General features: G+C 52.3%; 1 protein-coding gene across 2 annotated transcripts in view; it reads right to left on the bottom strand.

Moving 5' to 3' along the window:
* Positions 1 to 27,013, bottom strand: part of CENPE (centromere protein E) — a 1,911,253-nt gene that overhangs the window by 1,174,736 nt on the left and 709,504 nt on the right. For both annotated transcript variants that reach the window (XM_085641421.1, XM_085641422.1), the window contains exon 35: positions 7,496 to 7,651. In XM_085641421.1, coding sequence (XP_085497547.1) covers positions 7,496 to 7,651 — 156 coding nt within the window. The remainder of the gene's footprint in view (positions 1 to 7,495; positions 7,652 to 27,013) is intronic.

Below are 27,013 nucleotides of genomic sequence, written 5' to 3'. Positions count from 1 at the left end.
CAGGGTCGAGGGCAGCCAGAACCTGAGCTAAGGTGAGCATCTTGAACCTCTCCTTCCGGAGGAAGACGTTGACACTCCTGAGGTCCAAGATAGGGCGTAGGCCCCCCCCTTTGTCCTTCTTGGGAACCAGAAAGTAGTGGGAATAGCAACCACGACCTACCTCTGGACCAGGAACGCGCTCGACGGCCCCTTTGGCCAAGAGGGCCGCAGCTTCCTCCCGCAGAAGATTCAAGTGATCCCCCGACATACGGTGGTACTGCGGTGGCATGGCTGGAGGGGTTGTCTCGAAGGGGAGGGAGTAGCCCCTTCGGACGATTTGCAGCACCAACCTGTCCGACGTGATGGAACGCTTTTTTTTTTTTTTTCGGCGCGGAAAAAGAAAAACTGACGTCAGCCAACGAGTGCGAAGTCTAAGTACTCCGACAACGTCATTCCGGCGCACGACGCTGACGGCGGACGCGGAGCCGCAGACAACGCCTAGCGACGCACAAGGGGTATTGTCTCTGATGACCGCCTCTCCCATGTGGCCCCCCAGGCCAGGAGGGACGCGCCAGTCACCAATGTGTGCTCCGGTTGGGGAAGGGAGAGGGATCTGCCTAGGTCCCAATGTTGGTTTATGAGCCACCACTGCAGCTGCTGTGCAGTGCCCTCAGAGATCTGGACGTAATCTGACAGGTTCCCCTGATGCTGCGCCCACTGGCACTTCAGGTCCCACTGCAGAGCCTGCATATGCCATCTGGCATGGGTGACCAGCAGGATGCAGGAGGCCATGCGGCCAAGTAGCCTCAGGGTCATCCTGACAGAAAACCAGGATAGAGGCCAAAAGATCGGAATCATATCCTGAATATCCTATACTCGCCGGTCGGGAGGATAGGCCTGAAACTGCGTTGTATCCAGAACCGCTCTGATGAAGAGGAGCTTCTGAGAAGGAACGAGGTGCGACTTCGGCACATTAATGGAGAATCCCAGCAAATAAAAGGTCGGCTGTAGTCTGGAGGTGGGAAACAACTCCCCGGGGCGATCCCACCTTCAACAGCCAGTCATCAAGATAGGGGAAGACTGGAACCCCATATCTGCGCAAATGAGCTGCGACCACCGCAATCACTTTGGTGAACACCCGAGGGGCGCTGGTAAGGCCAAAGGGGAGCACAGTAAACTGAAAATGCGCGTGGCCTATCGTGAACCGTTGGGCCGGCAGGACATGTGGAAATATGAGTCCTACAAGTCCAACACTACCATCCAGTCTCCAGGGTCAAAAGCAGACAAGACCTGAGCCAGAGTTAGCATCTTGAACTTCTCCTTTCGGAGGAAGCGATTTATGTCCCTGAGGTCCAAGATAGGATGCAGGCCCTTGTCCTTCTTGGGCACCAGAAAGTAGTAGGAATACCAACCCCATCCTACTTCTTGCGCAGGAACGCGCTCGATGGCCCCCTTGGCCAAGAGGGCCGCAACTTCCTGTTGAAGAAGTGCCAAGCGATCCCCCAAAATGCGGTGGTATTGAGGTGGCATGGCTGGAGGGGTAGTCTCGAAGGGGAGGGAGTAGCCCCTCCGGACTATGTCTAAAACCCACCTGTCCGAAGTGACGGTACCCGCCAGTGGGGGGAGGTGATGGCGAATCCTGCCGCCCACTGGCGTTTGATAGGGCTAAAAGACCGGACTAGGAAGGTTTTAGGGCAGTAGTGGCTGGGGTGGAGATGGACTGACCCGCCCGCTGGCCCCCTGAACTGCCTCTGCGGTTTTCACGTCCGCGGCAAGACTGCTGCAGCCTGTGGCTCTGAAGCGAACGTGCTGGGGCGCCCCTTCCATTGCCACGAAAGGAGCAAAAAGCAGAAGGCGGAGGAGGGTGAGTAGCCGACAGGCCCAAGGACTTGGCCATAGCCCGTGACTCCTTAAAATGCTCCAACGCACTATCCGCCTTGTTGCCAAAAAGGTGAATGCCATCAAAGGGAATGTCCATCAGGGTGTTCTGGATATTCCCCAAGAAGCCAGTAGTCCTCAACCAGGCTTGGCGGCATTTCGCCACCGTCGAGGAAATCGCTCTGCCCAGCGAGTCGGCGGTGTCAAGGCCACATCATATCGTAAACTTGGCTGCATCACTCCCCTCAGCTATTGCTTTCGAGAACACTGTCCGCGCCTCCTCCGGACAATGAGGGAGCTCTTGCGCCACAGTATCCCACACAGAGTGGGAGTAACGGCCCAAGAGGCATGCGGTGTTCACAGACCGCAGCCCTGAACTGGCAGAAGAAAAAATCTTCTTCCCAAATTGCTCCAATCTCTTGGATTCACTGTCCGGGGGTACGGTAGAGAATACGCTCAGGGATGTGGAGGCTTGGACAACCAAGCTCTCAGGGGTGGGGTGCTGGGAGAGGAAAATGGGGTCGCCCTGGGCCGGACGATGGCATCGGGCCACGTTGCTATCCACAGGAGCACCTGTGTTGGGCCTCGACCAGGTGCACAAAAGAACGTCAGAAAGTGCATCATTGAAAGGCAGCAGTGGCTCCGCAGAGGTAGCCGCCGGCTGAATCATTTCTGTCAGGAGGTTAGTCCTGTCGGCCACGGTAGGGAGGTTGAGGGCCTCCGCCGCCCTACGCAACACCACTGCATAACTTGCACCCTCCTCCGTAGCCACGGTAGGAGGAGTGAGCATGCCAAGGTCAGGGGAGGTGTCGAGACCACTGGCATCCCCCAGTTCCTCTGCCCAGTCCGGGTCATACTCACACTGAGCTGTGAGAGGGTCCTCAGACCCCTCCCAGTCCTCCCCTTCCTCCTCAGGCTGATGTACAGGCCGAAAATAAGGAGGCCGGACATAGGGGTAGAAAGGCCCCATCAGATCGGAATCAGCGTTGAGCGACACCGTTCCGGCTCCATGTCCGGGCTGAAACCGGGGCCGGCGTCGTCTGGTGCCACAGGTGACGTCGGAGGTGGTTCTGGTGGAGTCGACGTCGGTGGAGGTGTAACGAGGTCAACCAGCTTCGACCGGGATCCAGGCCTGGACCCTTGGGGGCCCTGCGGTGCCGAAGCAGACAGCGATGACGGAGCTGCTGACAGTGAAGGGCGGGGACACACGGTCAGGCCCGCAGGGCCCGAAGGTGCGCCGGAGGGCCCGAAGGCCCAAAGAGGCGGGCCATGGCTGACGAAGTCCTGCAGCTGGGCCGGAGTCGCAGACAGACCCAGGAAGGGCGGGTAGGCCAACGGCAACACCATAGGCTTCGCCGGAGCCGGGGGGAAGCACCACCCTCAGCCCCGACGGGCAAGGGGAAGTCGTCGAGCGATGACGCTTCTTCAACTTCTTGTGCTTCGTCTTACCTGACCCCGAGTGCGAAGACTTCGATCCAGAAGAACGATGGTGATGAGTTCCTCTGCCCAGTCCGGGTCATACTCACACTGAGCTTTGAGAGGGTCCTCAGACCCCTCCTAGTCCTCCCCTTCCTCCTCAGGCTGATGTACAGGACGAAAATAAGGAGGCCGGACATAGGGGTAGAAAGGCCACATCGGCATCGGTGGTGAGCGATTCCGTTTCGGCTCCGTGTCTATGTCGGGGCTGAAACCGGGGCAGGCGGCGTCCTGTGCCACGGGTGATGTCAGAGGTGGTGCCAGTGAGGTCGATGTCGGTGGAGGTGTAACAAGGTCACCAGCGTCGACCGGGATCCAGTCCTGGATCCTTGGGGGCCCTGTGGTGCCGGGGCTGAAGCAGACAGTGATGCCGGAGCCAACCACAGTGAAGGGCGAGGACCCCCAGTCATGCCCACGGGCCCCGAAGGCGTGCCGGCAGTGACCGACGGCCCAAAGAGGCGGGCCATGGCTGCCAGAAATTCCTGCAGCTGGGCCGGAGTCGCCGACGGACCCAGGAAGGGCAGATAGGCCGACGGCGGCACCGTAGGCTCCGCCAGAGCCGCGGTGGAGGCACCAAACGCACCCTCAGCCGGGACGGGCGAGGGGAAGTCGTCAAACTATGACGCTTCTTCGACTTCTTGTGCTTCGTCTAACATGACCCAGAGTACGAAGATTTCGATCCAAAAGAACGATGGTGATTGCACCCTGACCGGTCCTCGACCTCCCAGGGGACCGGGACCTTGAGCGGCACGGAGCAGACTGCCGGACCTCCAGCAACTTTCAGGACTGCTCACGCAAAGACTTCGGCGCCATGGCCCGGCAGTCTGGGTACGACTTGGGGTCGTGGTGGCGCCCCAGGCAGTAGAGACACACGTGGTGTGGGTCCGTCACCTACATCATCCGATGACATTCCCCGCAAGACTTGAAACCGGGCATCCATACGACACCAGGAGTCGATTGACTCGAAAAACCTCAAAAACACAGTCAAAGAATGACTTGGGGTACTACTCTCTCCAGACCTGCGCTTGCTGGCGCGGAAAAATAAACAACGCGTCAGCGCACAAGGGCAGCGTCTAAGTAGCTGCCGCGACGTCATCTCGGCGACAACACCGTCGGACGCGGAACCGCACAACGCCACCTTCCGACACGCAGGGGTACTGCTGACAAAAACTTTCCTGATCTAGTCTGACACCTGGGGGTAATTCTAAGGTAAGGACCCTGTTTGAGAACGACGCACCTTAACGCAGGTGCACCAGGTACAAACAGGGAAAGTGCGACCTATTACATAGAAAGCGCTGCCCCCAGGGGAGCAGTGAACTTGCACTGGCCTAGGGTCAGCGCATTCAAGTGAAAAACAGAGCAGCTGCTTTGTAGCTGCACCGTGTTTTCACAGTGCAGGCGGCAACCGACCTGCACTTTGAAAGGGGATTGGAGATCCCTTTGCAGGTGGGTGCAGTCAAATGAGGAACACCAAAAGAGACACAATTGAAGGACGGAATGCAGAACAAATCAAAACATTCACCCCCAGTCAAGAAGAGATTTGGGTTGAATCCATCATTCTTTTGCTCACCATGCCACCCCAGTTTATACCTGGCCATATGCAAATCAGTCTTGACCCTGTGCCTCATGGGAACAGTTCAGCCCGAACTGCCAAGCCAGGTCCTCCATGGACCGGAAACAAGCATCCTAGGACCGATTTCGGGGTTTCACCCCTCTTCAGCCAGGATAGCTTGATTCCAGTGGCACAGTGAGCCCGGGACCTACGTCTAGGCATACCCGGCGCACTTGATTGATGATTGATTAATGTGGAGCTTATATAGCGCAACTATCGCCCTACGGGCATCCTGGCGCTTTTGACTTAAAGACAGCATCAGAAGGTGACAGAGGGAGAGTCAGGAAGAAAACCTGCCTAGATTAAGCTTTAGGATATAACCAGGTCTTAAGTCCCTTGCGAAATTCAAGGAGGGAGTTACACTGTCGCAGGTTCACAGGGAGCTTGTTCCACAAGCCGGATGCTACTATGCTGAAGGATCTTCCGCCTACCCTAGTGCGCTTAAATCTCGGAATCACCAGAAGACCAGCTGTAGAAGAGCGAAGTTGCCTGCTTGGTAGGTAGCGAGCAAACTTATCCTGTAGAGGGGCTGGGCCCAGTCCATGTATTGCTCTGAAAGTTAGGCACAAGGACTTAAAAACGATCCTTTTCCCCACAGGGAGCCAATGTAAGTCCCTTAGTGCTCTGGCCGACGAGGAACAGCGTCGCCTATCAAGCACTAGCTTGGCTGCGGCTGACTGAATCTTCAGCAATCCTTGGAGGATATACTGCGGAGCCCCCAGATAAAGGGAGTTGCAGTAGTCACTTAGGGCGAGAAAGCAAAAGACACACAATTGATGGACGGAATGCAGAAACCGGTCCTAGTAGGATGCTTGTTTCCAGTCCAGGGAGGACCTGGCCTGGCAGTTCGGGCTGGACTGTTCCCATTGGGCACAGGGTCACAACTGATTTGCATATGGCTGGGTCCAAACTGGAATGGCATGGTGGGCAAAAAAACGATGGATTTATGCCCAGATCTCTGTACTGGGGTGAATGTAGGACATTGTTCTGCATTCTGTCCATCAATAGTTCTTTTTGCATTTGTCACCCCGAGTGGGACGGGTATGCTCAGACGTGAGTCCCGTGCTCTCCATGCCACTGGGATCAAGCTATCCTGGCTGAAGAGGGGTGAAACCCCGAAACCGGTCCTAGGATGCTTGTTTCCAGTCCAGGGAGGACCTGGCCTGGCAGTTCGGGCTGGACTGTTCCCATTAGGCACAGGGTCAAGACTGATTTGCATATGGCTGGGTCCAAACTGGAATGGCATGGTGAGCAAAAAAACGATGGATTTAGGCCCAGATCTCTGTACTGGGGTGAATGTATGACATTGTTCTGCATTCTGTCCATCAATAGTTCTTTTTGCAAATGAGGGAATACCCTCTGAAGTTAGTGCTAGCACTTACGTGTGCCAGCGCTATCGGTATTACATCAAAATAATTGTATTCAGTTCTTTTTAATCCATGGCTATCATAGCAAACCACAAAATGCCTGTTCAGATCAAAGTTAAGCAAGACCCAACCATAATTAAACAATTACTATCTTTACAAAGCTTATCTTTACAGTTCAGGTTTTCTGCTTCAATAAGGCGTGCTCTGGTGTCCTGCACGTAACAAATGTAGAATTTATGAATGTTACCCAAGTGTCAGTGATGGAGAACATATTCACACGCTCAAGTAGAGGAAAAAAAATAGGACAGCAAGTATTTGCTATTTTTGTTAGGCAGATAAGAAATTAACGGAGGTAACTTAAAACTGTACTCCATTCTGTGCTGCCTGGCTGCTGTAAAATACAATGTTATATTCTTCTTAAACCAGGCTGCTGTATATCAAGCTGATTTTGCTGCAAGTACCTTTTCAAACTGAACTGGAATTGGTTTCTGAAACCACATGGACATATTTTTCATTTTAGTTTGCGTTGTGTTAAAAAAAAAATGCTAGAATTTCTGAACTAAAATGTTCAACACAGAAACAAATTTTTATGGAATTATCCTACACAGGATGGAGATATTCAGTGTTCATAAAAAGGAAGAGCCACAATGGAGAGGTTAACTTATAGTATGGAGAATACCCTCCATTTTCTGTACATATTTAATTCAAAGGGAGCGCAAAATCAAAAATGTATATTAATATTCAAGCTTCATTAGCTAACTTGCGATAAAAGGTTTGGTAGGAGTACAGCCGCACGTTGGCTTCCAAATGGACTTATCACAAATAAACATTTTCATTGCTCTCTTCAGTTAAGTAAACCGAAATTGACTCAAAAATCATTACAAGAAGACTTTCTAATGCTTGTGTAAACCACTCTCCAGAGCATAAAATCTGATGTGTATTTCTTCAAATGTTTAAATCGCTGTTCTTGGGTGTTTAACTCAAGGGAAGCCTAGTTAGCAAACCATGCCAGTTGCTGTGTATTTGCTACCAGCTACAATGAAACTTGGTATTCAGAAAGGTATGGAAACCTGAATATGCATAACAGATTTCTACTAAATTATTTACTCTTATTCACTAATGTTACTAAAGCCGTCACATGATAGCTGGAAGGATGTGTAATATGCAAGTTTCTTTACAGTACCTTTTCTTCTATGGGTGATGTAATTTGAATCCCTGCTGATGTCTCCTCAATGGTTAAAGGTGACTGAGGAACTTGCTTTTGTAGTTCAGCAATAAGATGTTTCTGCTGCTCAAAACTCTCCTGCATCATCCGCAGTTCGTCTTTCACTTCTATCAACTGAAACAGATTTTGAACATGTAAGGCCCATATTCGGCAATCTGCAACGTTCTTTGTGTTAATATCTTGCATCAACAGTTTTTCAAGTCTGAAAGCAGAACAAAAAAAGCCTCCACATGCCTTTGAAGTTCTGCTGTTTGATCCATTTAACATGGGCCCTCTTCTTGCTTGCTCCTTCAGTATACACCCTTAGGCATTGAGCTGGACTCTAGATGATCAGCTAAAATAAGTTTAAACTGACAAGCAGGTCTTAGTTATTCATTCCAACATAAAGGAAACTGCTGGGTCTGCTTCCCCAAAACACAAGAAACATAGGAAATAACTTTATCTTATCTAGATAATTCTATGGCTACTCCTTGTACCTTGGTCTCCCCAAATATATAACACACCACACAAACACTGCAGAGTGTCACTATCCAGTATTCTTTCTCTTTTGTCCATTGGCTTATCTCATCAACTGCATTGCTTTAATTTAGGGGAATTGTAGCATATTACACATTATGTGAAGCCCCACATTTACCTCTTCAAACACAACAAAAGAGGGCCATGGGTGATTTATAGACCAGCAGGTGTTAGCTCCTAATGCACAAGTTACTACTTGTGTAACGATATATCTGTAAAGGACATTAGTTAGTGATAGATTCCTTACCTTAGAATAATCCCCAGGCGTCAGACTGGGTCCGGAAACTTTTGCTAGCAGTACCCCTGCGTGTCAGTAGGTGGCATTGTGCGGCTCCGCGTCCGTCGCTGGCGTCGTAAGCACCGAGAGGACGTCGCAGAGACTACTTAGGCGCCACCCATGCGCGCTGACGTCAGTTCTGTACATGACTTTCCACGCGAGGAACGCTGTGCCATGCAAGAAACTGACCACTGGTGCCAAGAAACTAGGGCCCTGAAAGGGATGACCTTAACCCTAGAAATTAGTTTGCAGAACCGTGAGGATGGGTGGGGCGGTAAGGAATCGATCACTAACTAATGTCTCTTACAGATGTATCGTTACACAAGTAGTAACTTGTGCATCTGAAAGAGACACGTTAGTGAAAGATTTCTTACCTTAGAATAGATACCCCAGCAATACCGACCCCGGTGGTGGGTCTGTGAACAGATTACACCAGAAAGTCACGGAGAACAGAAGAGCCAAAGAAGCCGTCTCTCCGTACTGGGCTGTCAAGGCAGTAATGCTTGGTAAAACGTGTGCAGCGAGGCCCACGTAGCTGTCTGACAAATATGCTAGAAGGGAACGCCGCATCCCAAGGCAGTATTGGCTGCAGTTGCCCTGGTAGAATGGGCACGCAGACCCACAGGAGGCTCCTTCTCAGCCAAGGAGTAACACGCTTTGATGCACGGAATGACGCACCGCAAGATGGTTCGTTTGGCAACACCCCAACCTTTCTTGGCGCCCACGTAGCCAACAAAGAGCTGGTCATCCACCCAGAACTGCTGTGTACGCTTCAGATAGAACGCGAGCGCATGTTTTGAGTCCAGATGGTGGAGCCTCTCCTCCTCCCTTGAAGGATGCGGAAAGAAGGTGGGCAAAGTGATGGTCAGCCTGATGTGGAAGGGCGTGACAACGTTTGGCAAAAAAGAGGGATGGGTCCTTAAGACCACCTTGTCCAGATGAACAGAAAGGAAAGGAGGTTTGGAAGAAAGAGCCTGGAGCTCACTCACTCTTCTGGCAGAGAAAGCCATCTTGAGAGTGAGAAGACGTAAAGGACAGTTATGAAGGGGCTCAAAAGGAGTGCACATCAGATAGGTCAAGACAAGATTTAAGTCCCACTGAGGTATTATGAATGGCACGGGAGGAAACATGTGTGCAATGCCTTTCAGGAAATGGTTAACAACCGGGGACTTGAAGAAAGAAGGCTGATCGGGAAGCCTGAGAAAGGTGGAGATGGACGAAAGATAACCTTAGATAGTGCCCAGAGCAGAGCCCTGATGGCCCAAGGATAGCAGGAACAGAAGGACCTCAGAAAGAGGGGCAGAACGGGGATCTACATCTGGCATGTGTCACCAGCAGGAAGCAGGAGGCCATCAGGCCCAGAAACCAGAGGGTCATCCTGACTGAAACCCGGGACAGAGGCTGAAAGATCGGAATCATAGCCTGAATATCCCGGACTCGTTGCTCGGGAGGATAAACCTGAAACAGCGTTGAATCCAGAACTGCTCCGATAAAGGGGAGCTTCTGAGAGGGACTCAGGTGCGACTTCGGCACGTTGATGGAGAACCCCAGCAAATGCAGGAGGTCGGCCGTAGTCTGAAGGTGGTTGACGACTGCCTGGGGAGAGCCCGCCTTCAACAACAAGTCGTCGAGGTAAGGGAAGACTGACACCCCCGACCTGCGCAGGTGAGCTGCGACCACCGACATCACCTGTGTGAACACCCAAGGGGCGCTGGTAAGGTCAAAGGGAAGCATGGCAAACTGAAAATGCTCCTGGCCTACCGTGATGCGCAGGTAACGCCGGTGGGCCGGCAGGACGGGGATGTGAAAATATGCGTCCTGCAAGTCCAACGCTACCATCCAGTCTCCAGGGTCGAGGGCAGCCAGGACCTGAGCCAAAGTCAGCATTTTGAACTTCTCCTTCCAGGGGAAGAGATTGACATTCCGGAGGTCCAAGATGGGGCGCAAGCCCCCTTTGTCCTTCTTGGGGACCAGAAAGTAGTGGGAATAACAACCACTCCCTACTTCCGGCCCAGGAACGCACTTGATGGCCCCCTTGGCCAAGAGGGCAGTGACTTCCTGCTGGAGAAGTACCAAGTGATCCCCCAACATGCGGTGGCACCGAGGTGGCATGGCTGGAGGGGAGGACTGAAAGGGAAGGAAGTAACCCCTGCGGATGATCTGCAACACCCACTTGTCCGATGTGATATCGTGCCAGTGGGGGAGGTGGTGGCAGATCCTGCCACCCACCAGCGTGGGGTGCTCCACAAAGCTTGGATTAGGAAGGTTTGGAGGTAGAAGCAGTGGGGGCGGAGGTGGACTGACCCCCACGCTGATTCCCAGACCCGCCCCTGCGGAAGCCGCGGCCGAGCTGAGGCTGGTTCTGCACAGGTTTGCTGAAGGAACGTGCCTGGGCGCCTCTGCCGTGACCACGAAAGGAACGAAAACCAGGAGTGGCCGGGCTCTTTGCGGAAAGACCCAAGGACTTGGCCATGTCACGCGAGCCCTTAAAACGCTCCAGTGCACTGTCGGCCTTATCACCAAACAGGCGAGTGCCATCAAAGGGCATGTCCATGAGCGAGGTTTGGACATCTGGCGAGAACCCGGTAGATCTCAACCAGGCGTGGCGACGAAGGGCCACAGTCGTAGAAATCGCCCAACCCAGTGAGTCCGCGGTGTCCAAACCTCACCGAACGGCGAACTTAGCTGCATCCTTACCCTCAGCAACCGCTTGGGACAGCACAGCGTGGGTCTCCTCAGGACACTGAGGCAACACCTGTGCAACCATATCCCACTCCGCGTGGGAAAAGCGGCCCAATAAGCAGGCAGTGTTCACTGACCGCAGCCCCAAGCTGGCCGAAGAGAACAACCGCTTACCAAACTGTTCCAGCTTCTTAGAGTCCTTATCAGGTGGAGCTGTGGGAAAGGCACTGTGCATTGTCGAGGCTTGGATAACCAGGCTCTCTGCCGTAGGATGAGTGGTCAGAAAAGCGGGGTCACCATGCGCCTGCAGTGACACCCGGCGACATTCTTATCCACAGGGGCCCCTGTGGCTGGCCGCGACCAAGTGCCCAACAAGACGTCCGTAAGGGCGTCGTTAAATGGGAGCAGAGGCGCCAACCAAGTGGACGTCGCCTGGAGCACCTCAGTGAGGAGATTAGTTTTAAGGGCCACCGTAGGGAGATCAAGGTTTAGAACCTCAGCTGCGCAACCAAGCACCATCGTGTAGGAGGCGCCCTCCTCCATGGTAGGCGGGGGAGAGGCAAACCCCAGGTCAGAGGAGATGTCGAGGTCACCGACGACCTCAAAGTTGTTCACCCAGTCTTGCTCGGGGTCACACTGATGGGCAAGAGGGTCCTCGGACCCCTCCCAGTCGTCCTCCACCTCGGTCACATGGGGAACAGACCGCGGCAGCAGAGCTGGGGCCGGAGAAGGAACAAACGGCGTTGCGTCCCAGTGCGGATCTCAGGCCGGAACAAAATGGTCCTGGAACCTGGGCAAGGGCGGGGCGAAGGGCACCCACTGCTGCGCAGGGGGGCGGAGCCGTAGGTGGTGCTGGGGCCGGAGCCGGCAGCGCTAGACCTAGTGGCGCCAGAGCCAACTTCGCAGGATCCTGTAGCACCAAAGCTGGATCCACCAGTGGCACCGGCGGCCCAAAATTATCTGGACAGGGGACCGCGGGGCCCGAAGGCGCCCTGGCGGGAGCCCGAGGCCTAGAGAGGTGGTCCATGGTAGCAAGAAATTCTTGCACCTGTTCGGGAGTCGCCAACGCACCCTGGTAAGGCGGGAAGGCCTCGGGACTGAAGCTCCAAAGGAGCGGCAGGGGCAGAACCCCTGTACCCCTCGTCCGCATCCGAGGTCTGACAGGGGGACATCGGAGAGCGAACTTGCTTCTTCAACTTCTTTTTATGTCGTCGCGAATTCGAGGGCAAAGACTTGGAGCCCGAGGAGCGATGACTGCAGCCCCGCGAGCGTTCCCGGGAACGGTCCCTGGACCTGGAACGGCCCTGGGATGAGTGTCAGACCTCCAGCAGCTTCTGGTGGCGCTCCCTCAAGTCCTTCGGGGCCATGGCCCGACAGTGCCAGCAGGATCGGGAGTCGTGGTCGGTCTCCAGGCAGTAGAGGCAAACATTGTGGGGGTCCGCAAACGACATATTGCGACGGCAGGCCCCACAAGATTTAAATCCAGGCATCCCTACGTGCACCAAGGAGAAAAGGAGACAAAAAGTTTTAAAAAGGTTAGTCAAAAAGTGACTACGGTACGAGCTCTAGCCGGATCTGCGCTTGCTGGTGCAGAAAAAGAAAGACCGGACGACGTCAGCACGCATGTGTGGCACCTAAGTAGTCTCCGTGACGTCATCTCGGTGCTTACAACGCCAGCGACGGACGCGGAGCCGCACGACGCCACCTACTGACGCGCAGGGGTACTGCTAGCAAAACTTTCCGGATCCAGTCTGACGCCAGGCGATTATTCTAAGGTAAGAAATCTATCACTAACGTGTCTCTTTCAGATACCAGTGGAACACACTAAGAAAAACCTGGGTCTTAAGCAAGAAAAAGAAATCAAACAATCATAACCCAACTCTAGGGGGATTCTCCTTTTTAAGGACTATTTCCCTCACCCACCAGAGGGGGCATGCTTCAATACCGGGAATCTCCTAGTAATATAACAGCTGTTGTTACGTTGATGGCTACAACTCCCTCACTGTGAGGGAGCAGCTCTACGGATGTTTGTTTTTTTTCCAGAGAAGCAGTTGATACCCTAGAGGGAGCTGGTGGATGGTGGGGAACGCAGAGCGTGTGACGATTGATGTAGTTAACTAGCTAAATCTCTAGTGTTTCCTGGTTGTTGGGAATTAGTCATCATGCACCAGGTAAGAAATGAACTCTGCTTGGGGTTATCATTTTGAATTACCGCTTTGGTATAGATGTGGTGACCAAAAACAGGTCGGGTATGGGGTGCAGACATTTTTACATCTACACCAAAAAATACGAGGAGTTATTACCCTGGTTCCACTTATGTGCAGGTAGCATCTCCATTTTATTTCTGTACAGTGAGGTCCTGACTTCCAACTGCTAAAGTTGGAGGTGGGAAATACACCCCTTTCGGCCAAAAGGACCTTTTAGTAGCTGCCGTCGCCTGGTGGATTCGGCACGCAGTCCCACTGAAGCTTCCTTTTTCGCTAGGGAATAGCAGACTTTAATGCGCAGGACAACCCATCCAGAGATGGTGCGTTTTTGTACAGCCTGACCTTTCTTCGCACCCACATAGCAAACAAAGAGCTGATTGTCCACCCGGAAATCTTTTGTGCTGTCTAGATAGAAAGACAGCACACATTTTGGGTTCAGACAGTGGAATCTCTCCTCCTCCTTGGAAGGGTGCAGAAGTAAGAAGAAGGTGAGCAAAGTGATTGTCTGTCCGATGTGGAAAGAGGTAACCACTTTGAGAAGGAACGAGGGCCTTGTGCGAAGGACTACTTTGTCGGGATGAACAGCAAGAAAAGGAGGTTTTGAGGACAGAGCTTGAAGCTCACTCCCTCTACGAGCAGAGGTGATGGCGACAAGGAAGGTAGTCTGCAGAGTAAGGAGTCTGATAGGGCAGTTATGTAGAGGCTCGAAGGGAGCACACAAGGAAATTCAAGACAAGATTCAAGTCCCACTGGGGTATTACGAAAGGAGAAGGAGTAAAGAGATGAGTAATGCCCTTTTGAGATATATTTACAATAGGGGACTTGAAAAGAGAAGGCTGATTAGTAAGGTGAAGAAAGGCAGATATGGCCAAAAGGTAGCCTTTAAGAGTGCCCAGGGCAGAGCCCTGCTAGGCTGAAGAGAGGATAAACAAGAGTACCTCCGAAAGGGGAGCAGAAAGGGGATCCACAGTCTTTGCTGCGCACCATGCCACAAACTTGTCCTATCCACAGGCGTATACACACTTGGTTGTGAGTGACGCCTGGCTGCCAAGATGACTTTACAGGCTTCGGGTGGAAGGTCAAAAGCTGTCAACTGCCGCTGCTCAATCTCCACAGAAGGAGGTGGAGGCTGGACAGGTTCAGTTCGAGGGCTGTCCCTGGCTGCTGCGACAGAAGATCCTCCCGAAGATGCAGTCTGATTGGAGGATTGATGGCCATGCTCAAAAGTTCAGAGTACCAGACTCTTCGTGCCCAGTCTGGAGCCACAAGAATGATTTGGGCCCGGTCAGGTTTGATCTTCTTCAGCACTCTGGACAGTAGTGGTACCGACGGAAAGGCGTACAGGAGGCCGCAAGTCCACTCACGACAAAATGCGTTGCAGAGCGAGTGCCGCCTTGGAAATTCCAACGTGCAGAACTGCTGAAATTGCGCGCTCTCTTCGGTGGCTAACAGATCTAACCAAGGCTCTCCCTAATGCTGAAAGAGACCTTGCACCACCTCCCGAGTGAAGACGGCATTCGTGATCCATCATGCACCGATGGCTGAGCTTGTCCACCATAGGGTTCAGAGAACCTGCCAGGTGTTGAACCACCAGGGACATGCCCTGATGTTCCAGCCATGTCCAAAGGCAAAGAGCCTCTTGACATAGGGTCCAAGACGCCACCCCGCCCTGTTTGTTGCAGTACCACATGGCAGTGGTGTTGTCTGTGAACACCTGCACTACTCTTCCTTTGACAAGAGGGAAGGAATACCTTCAGTACCGAAAGAATCACCCGGAGCTCCAAAAGCTTGATGTGGAGGCCGGACTCCGCCGGAGACCAGAGTCCTCTCATCTCCGCCGCACCCTGGTGGCCGCCCCACTGGGAGTGATGCATCGGTCACCACTGTCAGTTCTGGTTGGGATAGGAAGAGGAATCTGCCGCTGACCCAATCTTGGTTCGTTAACCACCACTGCAGTTGACGTGCAGTCCCTCCGAGATTGCCCCGATGCTGCACCCACTGGAACTTTAGGTCTCACTGAGGAGCCCGCATATGCCACCTGGCATGATCCACCATCAGGATGCAGAAGGCCATGAGGATTAGCAGCCGCAGGGTCATTCTCACTGAAATCCGGGATAGAGGCTGAAACATCGGTTTCATAGCCCTAATAGTCCAGACTCTATCTTGGCGAGGATAAACCCAAAACTGTATCATATCCAGAACCGCTCTGATGAAAAGGAGCTTCTGAGAGGGAGTCAGGTGTGACTTCGGCACGTTGATAGTGAACCCCAGCAGATGCAGTAGGTCCAAATGAGTCTGGAGGTGGGCGACGATACCTTGGGGCAATCTCGCCTTCAACAGCCAGTCGTTGAGATAGGAAAAGATTAGAACCCCCAATCTCTGCAGATGAACTGCAACCGCTGCCATCACTTTGGTGAACACCCGAGAGGCTCTGTTCAGGCCAAAGGGGAGCACAGTGAACTGAAAGTTCTTGTGGCCCATCATGAACCACAGGTAATGTCTATGTGCAGGCAGGATGGTAATGAGGAAATATGCCTCTGTAAGTCCAATGCTACCATCCAGTATCACGGGTCCAGGGCAGACAGGACTTTAACAGCCACAAGCTTTTTGAATTTCTTCTTCTTGAGGAAGAAATTGAGGGCACAGATCTAGGATAGGACAAAGTCCGTCGTGCTTTTTGGACACCAGAAGTAGCAGGACTAACAACCACATCCGACTTCTGCAGTCAGTACCCTCTCTCTATGGCTCCCTTGGCCAAGAGAGCCTCCACTTCCTGGTGGAGTAAGGCGCGATGGTCCTCCATCAAGGTGTCTCAAGCAGATTACATGGGTGGAGGGGTAGTCACAAAGGGGAGGGAGTAGCTCCTTCAGACAATCTGGAGAACCCATCGTTCTGTTGTTATCGACCTTCAGTGGTGCAGGTGATGGCATATCCTAATTCCCACTGGTTCCCAATATATTTGAAGGGTGAACTAAAGAGGTTTGGAGGCTGTGGAGGAGAGGTCGTAGAGGATGACTGGCCCGACCTCTGGCTGCTTGACCCACAGGGTCTGAGGGTAGTGTGTCCTCTGCCACACAAATGCTGGGGAACTCACCTGCCATAGTGGTTGGGTGGGCAAGGAAACGCTTGAAGCCTCTTCCATGGCCACAAAAGGAGCAAAAGGCAGACTGGGTTGGTAGGGGCCACATAAAGGACCTGGCCATAGCTCTGCTATCCTTTAAGCACTCCAGCGCTGAGTCTGCCTCGTCTCTGAAGAGTCGCAAGCTATCAAAGGGCATGTCCATAAGGTAGACTTGGACATACCCTGAAAAGCCAGATCTTCACATCGGAATCGGTCATGTCCAGCCCAGATCTGATTGAGAACTTGGCTGTATCTCTCCCGTCTGCAATAACTTGGGAGAGTATGGCCTGGGCCTCCTCTGAGACCATGGGTAGCACCTGCGCAACTGAATCCCACAGTGCATGGGAGTAACAGCCCAAAAGGCATGCAGTGTTTATAGACCACAGTGCCAGGCTGGTGGCAGAAAACATTTTCTTGCCCAAGGTGTCCTGCCTCTTGGATTCCCTATTCGGTGGGGTGGTAGGGAATGTTAGGGTCTAGGGACAGGAATTCTTCAGGGGCCCCGTGGCCCCTCATAAGCTTCCCCAAGTCCTAGCCCATAGGAACTGGGATCAGGTTCCAACCTGCAGGGTATGGCTCCAGACGGCGCTGGAGTCTGCGTCAGATGATGTCCCTCTGGCATCGCGTAGGAGTCAGGGATGAGATTGGAGACCCCGCCACCAGCGATGGGAACTTCAACATCAGGACCTGTGCCGAGGAAGGTTAAGGTGGAATGACCAGCGCCGGTCCATATCCATCCGTGGATCCAAGGGGCCCGACAGGCACCAGGGCTAGAACCACCGGCGGAGAACCAGTAGGTGCCACTCCCGAACCAACAGGATATTAAAGTGCGCCATCAGGGACGGGTCGGCCAAAATGGAGGTGCTTGGCCTCATAAAATCCGCAAAGAGGGGTGCTTGGCCTCATAGAATCCGTAAAGAGGGGCAGGAGTCGTTCCAGCTCCCGGAAACTCAGGGAGGCACGAGCCAGGCCAGAAGCAGATTCTACTGCAGAGCCAAGCCTTGAATGACTATATTCTCTCATCTTGTGGGATAACTTTGACAGACGGGGCAAAGTCGAAGGCCTCCTCAACTTCTTGCCCTTCGTTTTTGTGGGACTTACCAGAAGACAGAGTACGACAAGGATCTGTGGCTCCAAGACCGATACCAGGACCTTTCTCTTGACCGGGATCGAGATCATTGCAGCGTCAAGCAGAAATAACCTTGAAGGACCGATCCCTCAAGGTTTTGGGGTGCCTGGCACGGAAGTCAACGGAGATCTTCGCGTCGTGGATGCGCTCGAGGCACCAGAGGCAAACAAGATGCTGATCTATCACCGACATCAATCAGTGACAGGGGCTGCAGGGCTTGAAGCCGTATTTCTGAGTTAACATACCTCGCAACAAGTAGAAAAGATCTCGAAAAAACATTGACAAAAAGTACAAAAAAGATTCAGTCAAAAAATGACTGGTAGTACTTCTTTCTGGATCTGTGCTGACTGGTGCAGAAAGAAAAGGACTGACATTGGAGTGCTGGGGTGACACCTATATAGGCACAGCGCACATTACTTCTGGCACTGACGTTACCACGCAGAACCAAACTACACCACCTACCATCGCTTAGGGTTACTGCTCACAAAAAAAATTTGGATAGAGTCTGATACCTGGGGATAATTCTAAAGTTAAGGAATCTGGGGCTGGAAGTCTTTGTCAGATAAGACTAACTGCACACAGTCTTGGGACAACTTCCTTAGAACCCAAGAAGTGAGATGGATGTGAGGAAATGTAGTGAAGATGAAGTCACACCTAAGACTGAAAGCATCACCCACAAATCTTTGCAGCAGAATTGGCAGGGCACAAAACTGTAGGCATTGCTTTTTCTCGTGAGTGGCTAAAAAGTACCAGCTGAGATGTGCTCAGTGTTCAAAAATGGAATTGATCATCTACGAGTGAAGACCCACTCGTTACCAGCAAGATGGCACCAACACAGCTAGTCAGCCCACTTGTCAAGTTTCACTACCAGCCACACCTCATGAGGCTCAGCACAAGACCATAACTTCAGCCCTTCCAGACAACCTTGATTGCTAGCATAACACTGTGAGAAGTTGGCCTGATATATGATGTCACTAGTTCTAGTGTACACCCTGTATCAGTCCAAACCACCCTTATGGTGATTGGTTGTAAAGTCAACCTTATAGACCTGCTATCCTAGTGGTAGCATGGACAAGAACAGTCTTAGGCTAAACTCTGTATGGCATGTGAAGCCAGCTGTTATACCATCACAATCCCTAGAATACCAAATGAAAGGACACCACACCAGGTATATGTAAAAGTAGAATGTATTCATTCCAACATATACCCTCAGCACTATTTATGAGTTCAGAGGTCTAAGTACAAACTATTTCTTAAGTAGCATACGTTAAGTTACACAGGAAAAATACAGTTAGGCCCGGGGGCCACGCAAACCATATACTAAGAAAGTGGTAAAAGTACCACGTCACGAACAGGGAGTAGGCCTAGGGCCTAGGGAATCGCTGGGGCTACACTACACTACCAATAGTTAGGAAGTGGGAGGCCCACGGGAAGCGTGTGCAGAGTGGAGACACACACGCGGGTTACATTAAAGTCGATAGGAATGTAGTAGTTAGAAATAGGAAGAATAATGACACTTCCGAACTAACTAGGAGGAAGCAACTAAGGACTTAGACACTTGGATAGTCAATATCCACTGGAGCACCGGAGTACTCGCGTTACCTCACCCACAGGAGACGGGTGCATAGGTGTGAAGATGTGTCGGGTGTCGTCACTGGATCCTATGGATGCCTGAAGAAAAGATGCTGGCGGGCGGCCAGGAGGAAGATGTCCGGTGGACCCAAGGATGGATCTTGAAGGAAGAACACCTGAAAGCAGAGGGGACAAAGTCTGGGTCACTAGCCAGTGATCGGGTGGAACCAGGAAGGAACCAGGCGATGTCGTGCAGAACACAGGTGATATCTTGAAGCTTGTCTCTGCAGCCACGTGGACCAGGAGGCGTCGAGGACGACCAGAACCAGGATACGAGCTGTCTCACGAAGGATCTTGCTGATGGCGGAGTCGACTTCCCGATTGGAGTCAACAAGCCTTGGCAAAGGCAACCCATGCAAAAAAATCGAAATTCGCTTCAGGTGCAGACCAGGAAGGTCTGAGGTGCTTCTCTTTCACAGGGAAGCAGGAGCCAGTCTGGAGGAGCCAAACCAGCGGTGGAAAGTTAAGGGTTCGTCGTCACTGAGGCTACTAGCCAACGGGCCAGCAACCAGACAGACGCGTCGAGCAGGAAAATGCAGAAGGGCCCCACGCAGAACTCGTGGAGTGTGGAGGGCTGATCTTCGGTGCAGATGGTGCTCGGGGTTGGGGCTTCTCAATCCCCAGAGCACAACTTCGAGGATGCCTCAGAAGCTGCGCTGGAAGCTACTCGCCAATTTTCCCAGGTAGCCGGTCCCACGTCTCTCATCGCCTCCACGGATCTCAGCTCTGCTGTGGATGTGGATGAGGGTCGGAGAAGTCTGGAAGTCAAGGCGCTGGTTGAGCTCTGCAGTCGGTTCCTCGTAGAACTTGGGCAGGTCGCTTGGTGGTGCCTGTTTGCACAGGGTGGCCACTCCTTGGCCACAAGGGAGATTCTTCAGTCTTCTTGTCGTCGAATGTCGAAGGTCCAGAGTTTCGTGTCTAGTTTCAGTTCAGGATAATCTAAAGTCCTAGGGACTCAGCTCCCACTTCTATACTAATCTGGGGGGCTGGACTACCTGCTAGGTCCCTCCTATGGGTGGGACCAGGGAGGGGGTGGTTACACCCCCTTCCCTTTGTCCAGTTTCGCGCCAGGGCTGGGGCGCCCCAGCACCGGTTTGAACCGGGCTATGCATGGGACACCTTGTGTGCCCCGGGCAGTGTCTCGTTCCTTTCATCCCTCCCTGCCCCAATACATGAAGTCCTGTCTGGGGTGGTGCTAGCACCTCCCAAGGCAGGAAACCTATTGTCCAAGCCTCCCTTGCTGGAAGGACTCCCAGCAGCAGGAGGTCAGACTTGTGTCTGTGGCAGCAGCATCCATTTTGTGATGCTGGGGCTCTGGTTGACTTTAACCGGATAAGTAGGTTACAACATGTCTTCTCCCTCTAGAAGGGGGGGAATACTATCCTCATCGCCAGAAATGGTGTGGGGGTAGTATTCCAAAGTGTTAGACACCTTACACGACATGTTTTGATAAAGCCAAACCATAGTTACCAAAACCGCGAGGATTATAAGGCACTTTAAGAGTATATGGTAGGCGATATCATAGAACAGCTATAAGGACATGGTTCCGAAAGCTGCAGACAGGCTCAGCTCATGCTAGAGCACCATCTCACATGTTACCAAGCACTCTGCCTCCAGGATTGTTAAGGCCTGCCATAGGAGTGGCTTACAGGTTACCCATGTGTCTATATATAAGGTAGGTATAGCAATACTATACCTAAGCAAGGGGCGATTACACGACCTTGCCCCAGCTGAATGATCAGCCAGTTGTGTCATGATGGGAGGCCAGCCAGGGGTGGCATAATACATGCTGCAGCCCCTGGTAGGCCTAGGGTACACCTATGCCCTGGGTGCCTAAGGTACACTGTACAGGGACTCATAAGGTGATCCTTACCAATTGGGTTATGTACCTAAAGTACATAGTATGAATTTACAGAGAGAACAGCTGGGCTGTGGATCTGATTAGCAGGCCCACAGCCACATCCAAGTCGAAAACTAGTAAAGCAAAAGCAAAAAGTGGGGGTGACCATAGGAAGCAGACCCTACTCTCCTACAACCACATCACGGTCACGTTGTCCACTATGACATGAACCTACCAACTGCAAATGGGGGGCAAGAACGTCCTGACGGCAAGGTGAATCGTGCAGAGCTCAAGCAGGTCCATTTGAGACATTCACTCCAAGGGAGACTAAAAGCCCCTTAATCTTCAGCTCATTGATACCAAACCGAGGAAGTAAGCATCAATCACCACTATGACCACTGCTGTAGGGATGCAAAACTGTTTCCCACATGCGATGTAGTCAGTGACCAGCCACCATTGTAGGTCTAAAGTGGCTTTCGGAGAAAAAGAGATGTACTCTGTGAGGACACCTCAGCGCTAGGCCCACTGAGCACGCAGTGGGGCACAAGCAAGATGCATTAGGTAAGGAAATTCAGAAGGCATAGGACTGTCAGGCTGTAACATCAGTCTCAGTCTGAATATCCCAATCTTGTTGGGGAGGTCTTGACGACAGATTCAAGTACAACTCCTTTAAGCGGAGATGCAGGGACACCTGAACATATTGCTTGAGAAGTTTGATGGAAAATCCAAGGTAAAAGCGAGGAGATAGTGGCCTGCAGGCAGTGCAACACCAGCTGTGGAGAGCTCACCTACAGCAATCAGTCGTAAAGATACAGAAATACCAAGAACCACACATCTAAAGACATTCTGGAGGGTCGTGGCTTGATGCCGATGTAGGGAGAAGCGGACCTCGGAGCTCCTCTGTGGCCTCCCTCCACTGCTACTGATCCTGAAATGCTGCGGGGGCCCCTAGCCGCACATCCTGTGGCGGAACGACAGGTGCCACTGTGGGAGGTCTGTCAAAGAGCAAGGGTGCCGTAGGAAGGGGTAATCAGCAGTTCTTTCCCCCGCTCGATCTCCGGCTGCGACGACGTCAAGATGGCGGCCGCGTCCTGATGCGGAGGTCCCCGTACACTGCGGAGACCGACATACTGCGGGCTGTGCTTGAGCGGCGGTGTGTTGGAAATGGACCAGAGCCGAAGGTCCACTGAGGTGCAGTTGCGGGGAACACACATGGGAGAGGCCTGCAACGCGCCCTGACAACGAGTAACGGTCCCAAGATGGCGGCACTGGGAGCTGCTGGCGAGATGCGGTGACTACATACGCCGCCAGCCAAGCGCAACAGTAGGGTGACGCCCGCTGCCTCCGGTGCGGCGAACTATCGACTACAAAATACGCCCTGGGACTAGTGCTGCACTATGAACGGCGGGACAGAGACTGGAGGAACAGGTAATCGGAGCCGGCTGGGAGCCCAAAGACATGTGAACGAGTGTGACCGGTGAGGGCGCAGAACTGCTGCGGGACGAGGGCAGGGAAGCGCACAGAGACTAGAACCTCCCTGTGCAGTTTGGAGGCCCAGAGCAGGGCACGGCGCTCCCTGCTTGGACAGGAGGTTGACGACGGCGCAGTGGCACCCTGCAGCCGAGAGAGTCCACGGAGCATGTTGTGTTACCAGGGTGCACCACTTGAGAGGCGTAGCGGAGATTGTGGACTGTTGGCCTGGGTGGCCTGGCCTTCGCCCAGTACTACTGAAAGGTGAAAAGGCGTTTGGGTAAATCTCTGTTGGATGTCAAGCGGTCAAGTAGCGGCGCTGGACTGTCGACAGGTTGATGAGAGCGGGGTGAGGAGTCCCTGGATGGCGCTGGGCTTCCGTTGCAGAACTGGATTGATGTCGTGGACCTGCTGGGTGGCTATTGAGGGCCCCTGTGAGGCTTGTTGTAGCGGTTTACAAGCCCTGCACACCAAAGGAGTTCCTCCTGTCGGTGCCAGAGGGGTTCCGTCGCTGAACTCTATGCAGTGGTGAGTCTAAACCTGCTGCTCGGCATAGGCAGGCGCAGAAGAGCAGAGGTTATAGAACCCATCGTCAGACGCCTAACCCTATCCTGGTTCGTGGGTTTTGGGCCTACGTGGACCCTGTGACATTTCGCTACTCCTCGCAGCAGACCGCACGATGGGGAGTGTGTCCCAACGAAAGGGGTTTGAGGTCCTGCGGGTGGGCGAACCGGAGCAACACACTGACTATGATGAGGGTATGTTTGGGAGGAGAGCAGAGAGAGCACCTGGAGACCCTACCCTAGCCGACATCATGAAGGCCATTACCTCCTCGAGAGAAGCGCAGGAGACGAAGATTGATGCCATAGGGACAGATCTCACCCTGCTAAAGGACAACCAACGTAAACTTAAGGAAAGAGTGACTACCAATGAGAACACCATGAAGGACATGCCGGAAATGGTCTCTACCCTACAGCATGCCCTGAAAGTGGTGAAAACCAGGAACAACGTTTTAGAAGTAAGGGCTGAGGACAGTGAGGGGCGCTCACGAAGAAATCTGCGCATAGTGGGAGACCCGGAACATGAGGAAGGGGCTGATGCTGTCCAGTTCTTAGAGTCTTGGTTGAGGTGGCCCCAGAGGGTCTCTCCCCCTTCTGTGCTCTAGAGCATGCTCACAGAGTCCTGGCCGGTCGCCTAATCCTGGTGCCCGACCCCGCCAGCTGGTGGTGAGGCTGCTACATTACCGTGACCGAGACTTCCTCCTACAGCGAGCCAGAGAGAAACCGGCCCTACAGATTGGAAACAGTAAGGTGGTGATCTAGGGAAGTGCAGCGTCAGAGAACTTCCTTACTGGCTGTTAAGCAAAAACTGCGCCAGTTACAGCTCCCCTACACCAGGTTTTTCCCGGCACACCTCCGGGTGACTGCGGATGCCGAGACGCATCTCATTCTTACCTCGCATGAAGCTTGGGACTGGCTAGAGACTAGACGCAAGAGTGGACCCCGCACTCTTCCCCAGAGGGCTCCTTCACCTGCCGGGCGGCGACAAGAACATGATAGGGCGGTAAGAGCAGTGGCGGAGATTAGTCATGGTGGCGTAAGCCCGTCTAGTAATCCACCACGGAACTAGACCCAGACAGATCCGATGGCTCAAGGTCGAGCAGTCTTCACAAGGCTTCCGATACCGAGCTTCCGGGCCTTACACCCCAAACAGCAGAGGGCATAATACGATGATCACACGACAGGTCATATGCGAGGGGGATTGTCTGTTGATGGGTGATGGCTTTTGATACCGGACGCACTGTTTGAGAATTCTTAGGGGACACACCCGAACCAATGGGGCCCACTGCTTATTCTATGAAGGGTGGGGGGGAGGGGGCCTGGGTCCAATGGGGTCAAGTCAAGTTTTGCCACTTCCATGATTCACTGGTTGAGTGCCTTAGTTTTGATGGGGATTTGTTTGTGTATACCTGTCCTGGGGAAGGGGAGTTGGGGTGTTTTTCTTGTTTAGGGGAATTGGTTTGGGGCCAGGCATGTCACTAAGGGGGGAGTTACACCAAGAAAGTCTGTGGATAGTGCTATGGGTCCCACTGTAGGTATGAAATGTATATCTTGGAAGGATAGGGGGATGCACACCATGATCAGACGTCATAAAATTCATGCTTATCTGGTCAGAAGAGGGGTACAAATCGCATTATTACAGGAAACCCACTTAATGCAAAAGGAAGGGGCGGCACTGCTGCGCCGTTAGAGAGGGCAGGTGTTTCACACTATGTATTCAGGCTTTGCCAGGGGGACCCTGATCCGAGTGGGAGTCCCCTTTCAGTGTGGCAGACAAATTATAGACCCGGAGGGCAGATTTGTGGTGGTATTGGGGAGGCTGGATGGACGAGATACAGCCATAGGAAGTATTTACGCCCCGAATGTCGATCAACCTGCATTCCTGGCCCAGCTTTCACAGACACTAGTGCAGGTACTGACTGGATCGGTACTCTTGGAGGGGGGGGGGGGGGACGGTCCCACACACAGGGTTGCAGAGGCTCGACGTGACTGGCAGCGGCACTGGGGGTTGACAGACACATGGAGAGCCCACCACCCGGGGGAGAGGGACCACTCTTATTATTCAGCTCTACACGAGCTGCGTGTTCTATTAGACTCAATCCTCTGCTCCAGGATGTACATGGAGAGATCACTCAGAGTGAATACTTAACTAGGACAATATCTGATCACAATCCACTGCTGGTGACCTTGGACTGGGTGCGGACTAGGCCTACGAAACCTAGCAGACGACTACGACCGGAGGTGTTAGAGGATCAGGTGTTTCGAACCACGATAGGCACTGCTATAGAGGATTATTTCCTGACTAACATTAACACAGCTACTAGCCCCTCACTGAATGGGATGCTTTTAAAGTTATTAGAGGTCGATGTATTGGTGAGGCGGTGAGAGTACGGAAGGTCCTCCTGGGTGACGTGCAAAAAGCAGAACAACGGCTCCGAGAAGCAGAAAGGGATAGGCCGGAGAGGGTGGACAGACAGGCAGCTCTCCTTGAGGCCAGGGAAACTCTGGCAGAACAAGTGGAAAGGTTGAGATGCTTTGACTACTGGGCTTACACAGCTCGGGCTCATGCTGAGAGATTAGGTTAAAAAGAATTTCCTCTTTGTACAGACGTAGAGACTTATGTTGCAACAAAAAACCTACTACCATTCACCCACTCGCAAGCGTTCGGACAAGGTAATAACCATCTAACGTGTAGTGTTGGAAAAATATCAATAGAGGAACTCTTTAATTCGTAAAAAGCATTGATTGAAATTTATTAACAAGATAAAAAACATATAACAATCACAGTACATCAAAAATTAAAAAAAATCAGACACATTGGCTAAAATTTAAACCTCAACCGTGACAATAAGGTAAAAATATATATGCACGTTGTGTCAAAGGACACATGTAATTATAAAGCAAAACTTTCAATATAAATTAAAAATTGAAAAAACCACAATAAGACATACATGTAGATGTGTAATGGGAGGAACAATGACAAACATCCAGGTTATGTCTTGGATGTGTGGATTTGTAATACCAGTAAACAGACACAGTCTGGTGACAATGCACCCTAGTTACTCGGAGTTCTGTTCTGCGACAAATTCCACCAAACAATCTATGCGTCGACGCGTTTCGGTGGTGTATCGTGATAAAAACCACCTTCTTCAGGACTGACAATTTAAAATTCCTCCACAGAATACCTTTAACAAACGTCCATCTCTGTCCCAGTAAAATATTGCTGACAGGCGAATTGGCGGCTAGGATAATGCCTATCTTTGGCGTGTATCTTTTGTCTTGATCCAACAAGGTGGGGCCTCACTGCATACATGAGGTCATGTTCATTATCTAGACGTTTCGAAAACTTCATAAAAATAAGGCAGACCCCGAATCTATTTGGTTACTCTTCAGGGATGATACGATCTCCTATATGGTGATGCACTAATGGGTAATTTGTTGGGTTGCCAAAGCATCTACTTATGCGAGCCGTTCAATCAGGGCCAGAGAAATGTTTGTCTCGTTCACCCGAAGTTTTGGGTATGGCTGCGTCAATGACGGTACGCGTTCAAACAAACGTCGCACGATTCAGAATCGCCTATCTCATGCTGAGAGAGACAAGTCTGGAGCGTTGCTGGCTTGGCTTGCCAATCCGGCACGCAGAGGGATGAAAATCCTGGAACTGCGGGGGAGGGATGGTGAGAGCAATTATTGGCAACAGGATATCAACGCTCAGTTTTTGGAATACTATACTGCCCTGTATCAGAGTAAGCAAGACCCCACGGTGTTAGAAGGGGAGGGATTTTTAGATGATATAGAACTTCCTCGAATTGATGCGGCGGAGGCCCTAGGAAGGGATGTTGAACTCGGCGAGGTCCGGGGGGGCCATAAAACACATGGCCAGAAACAAAACTCCTGGCACCGACGGGCTCCCGCTTGATTTCTACTCCACATATGTAGACATTTTAGCTCCCCGACTTCTGGCCCTCCATAATAGATCGAAGCGCAATGGGAGTGTGCCCGTATCAACGAGAGAAGCGGTAATTATCCCGCTGCTAAAACC

The sequence above is a fragment of the Triturus cristatus genome, chromosome 2_2 (genome assembly GCF_964204655.1).
Source record: "Triturus cristatus chromosome 2_2, aTriCri1.1, whole genome shotgun sequence".
NCBI lineage: Eukaryota > Metazoa > Chordata > Amphibia > Caudata > Salamandridae > Triturus > Triturus cristatus.
Note: the sequence above shows the minus strand (reverse complement) of the source record. Positions and strands in the feature narration are given on the sequence as shown.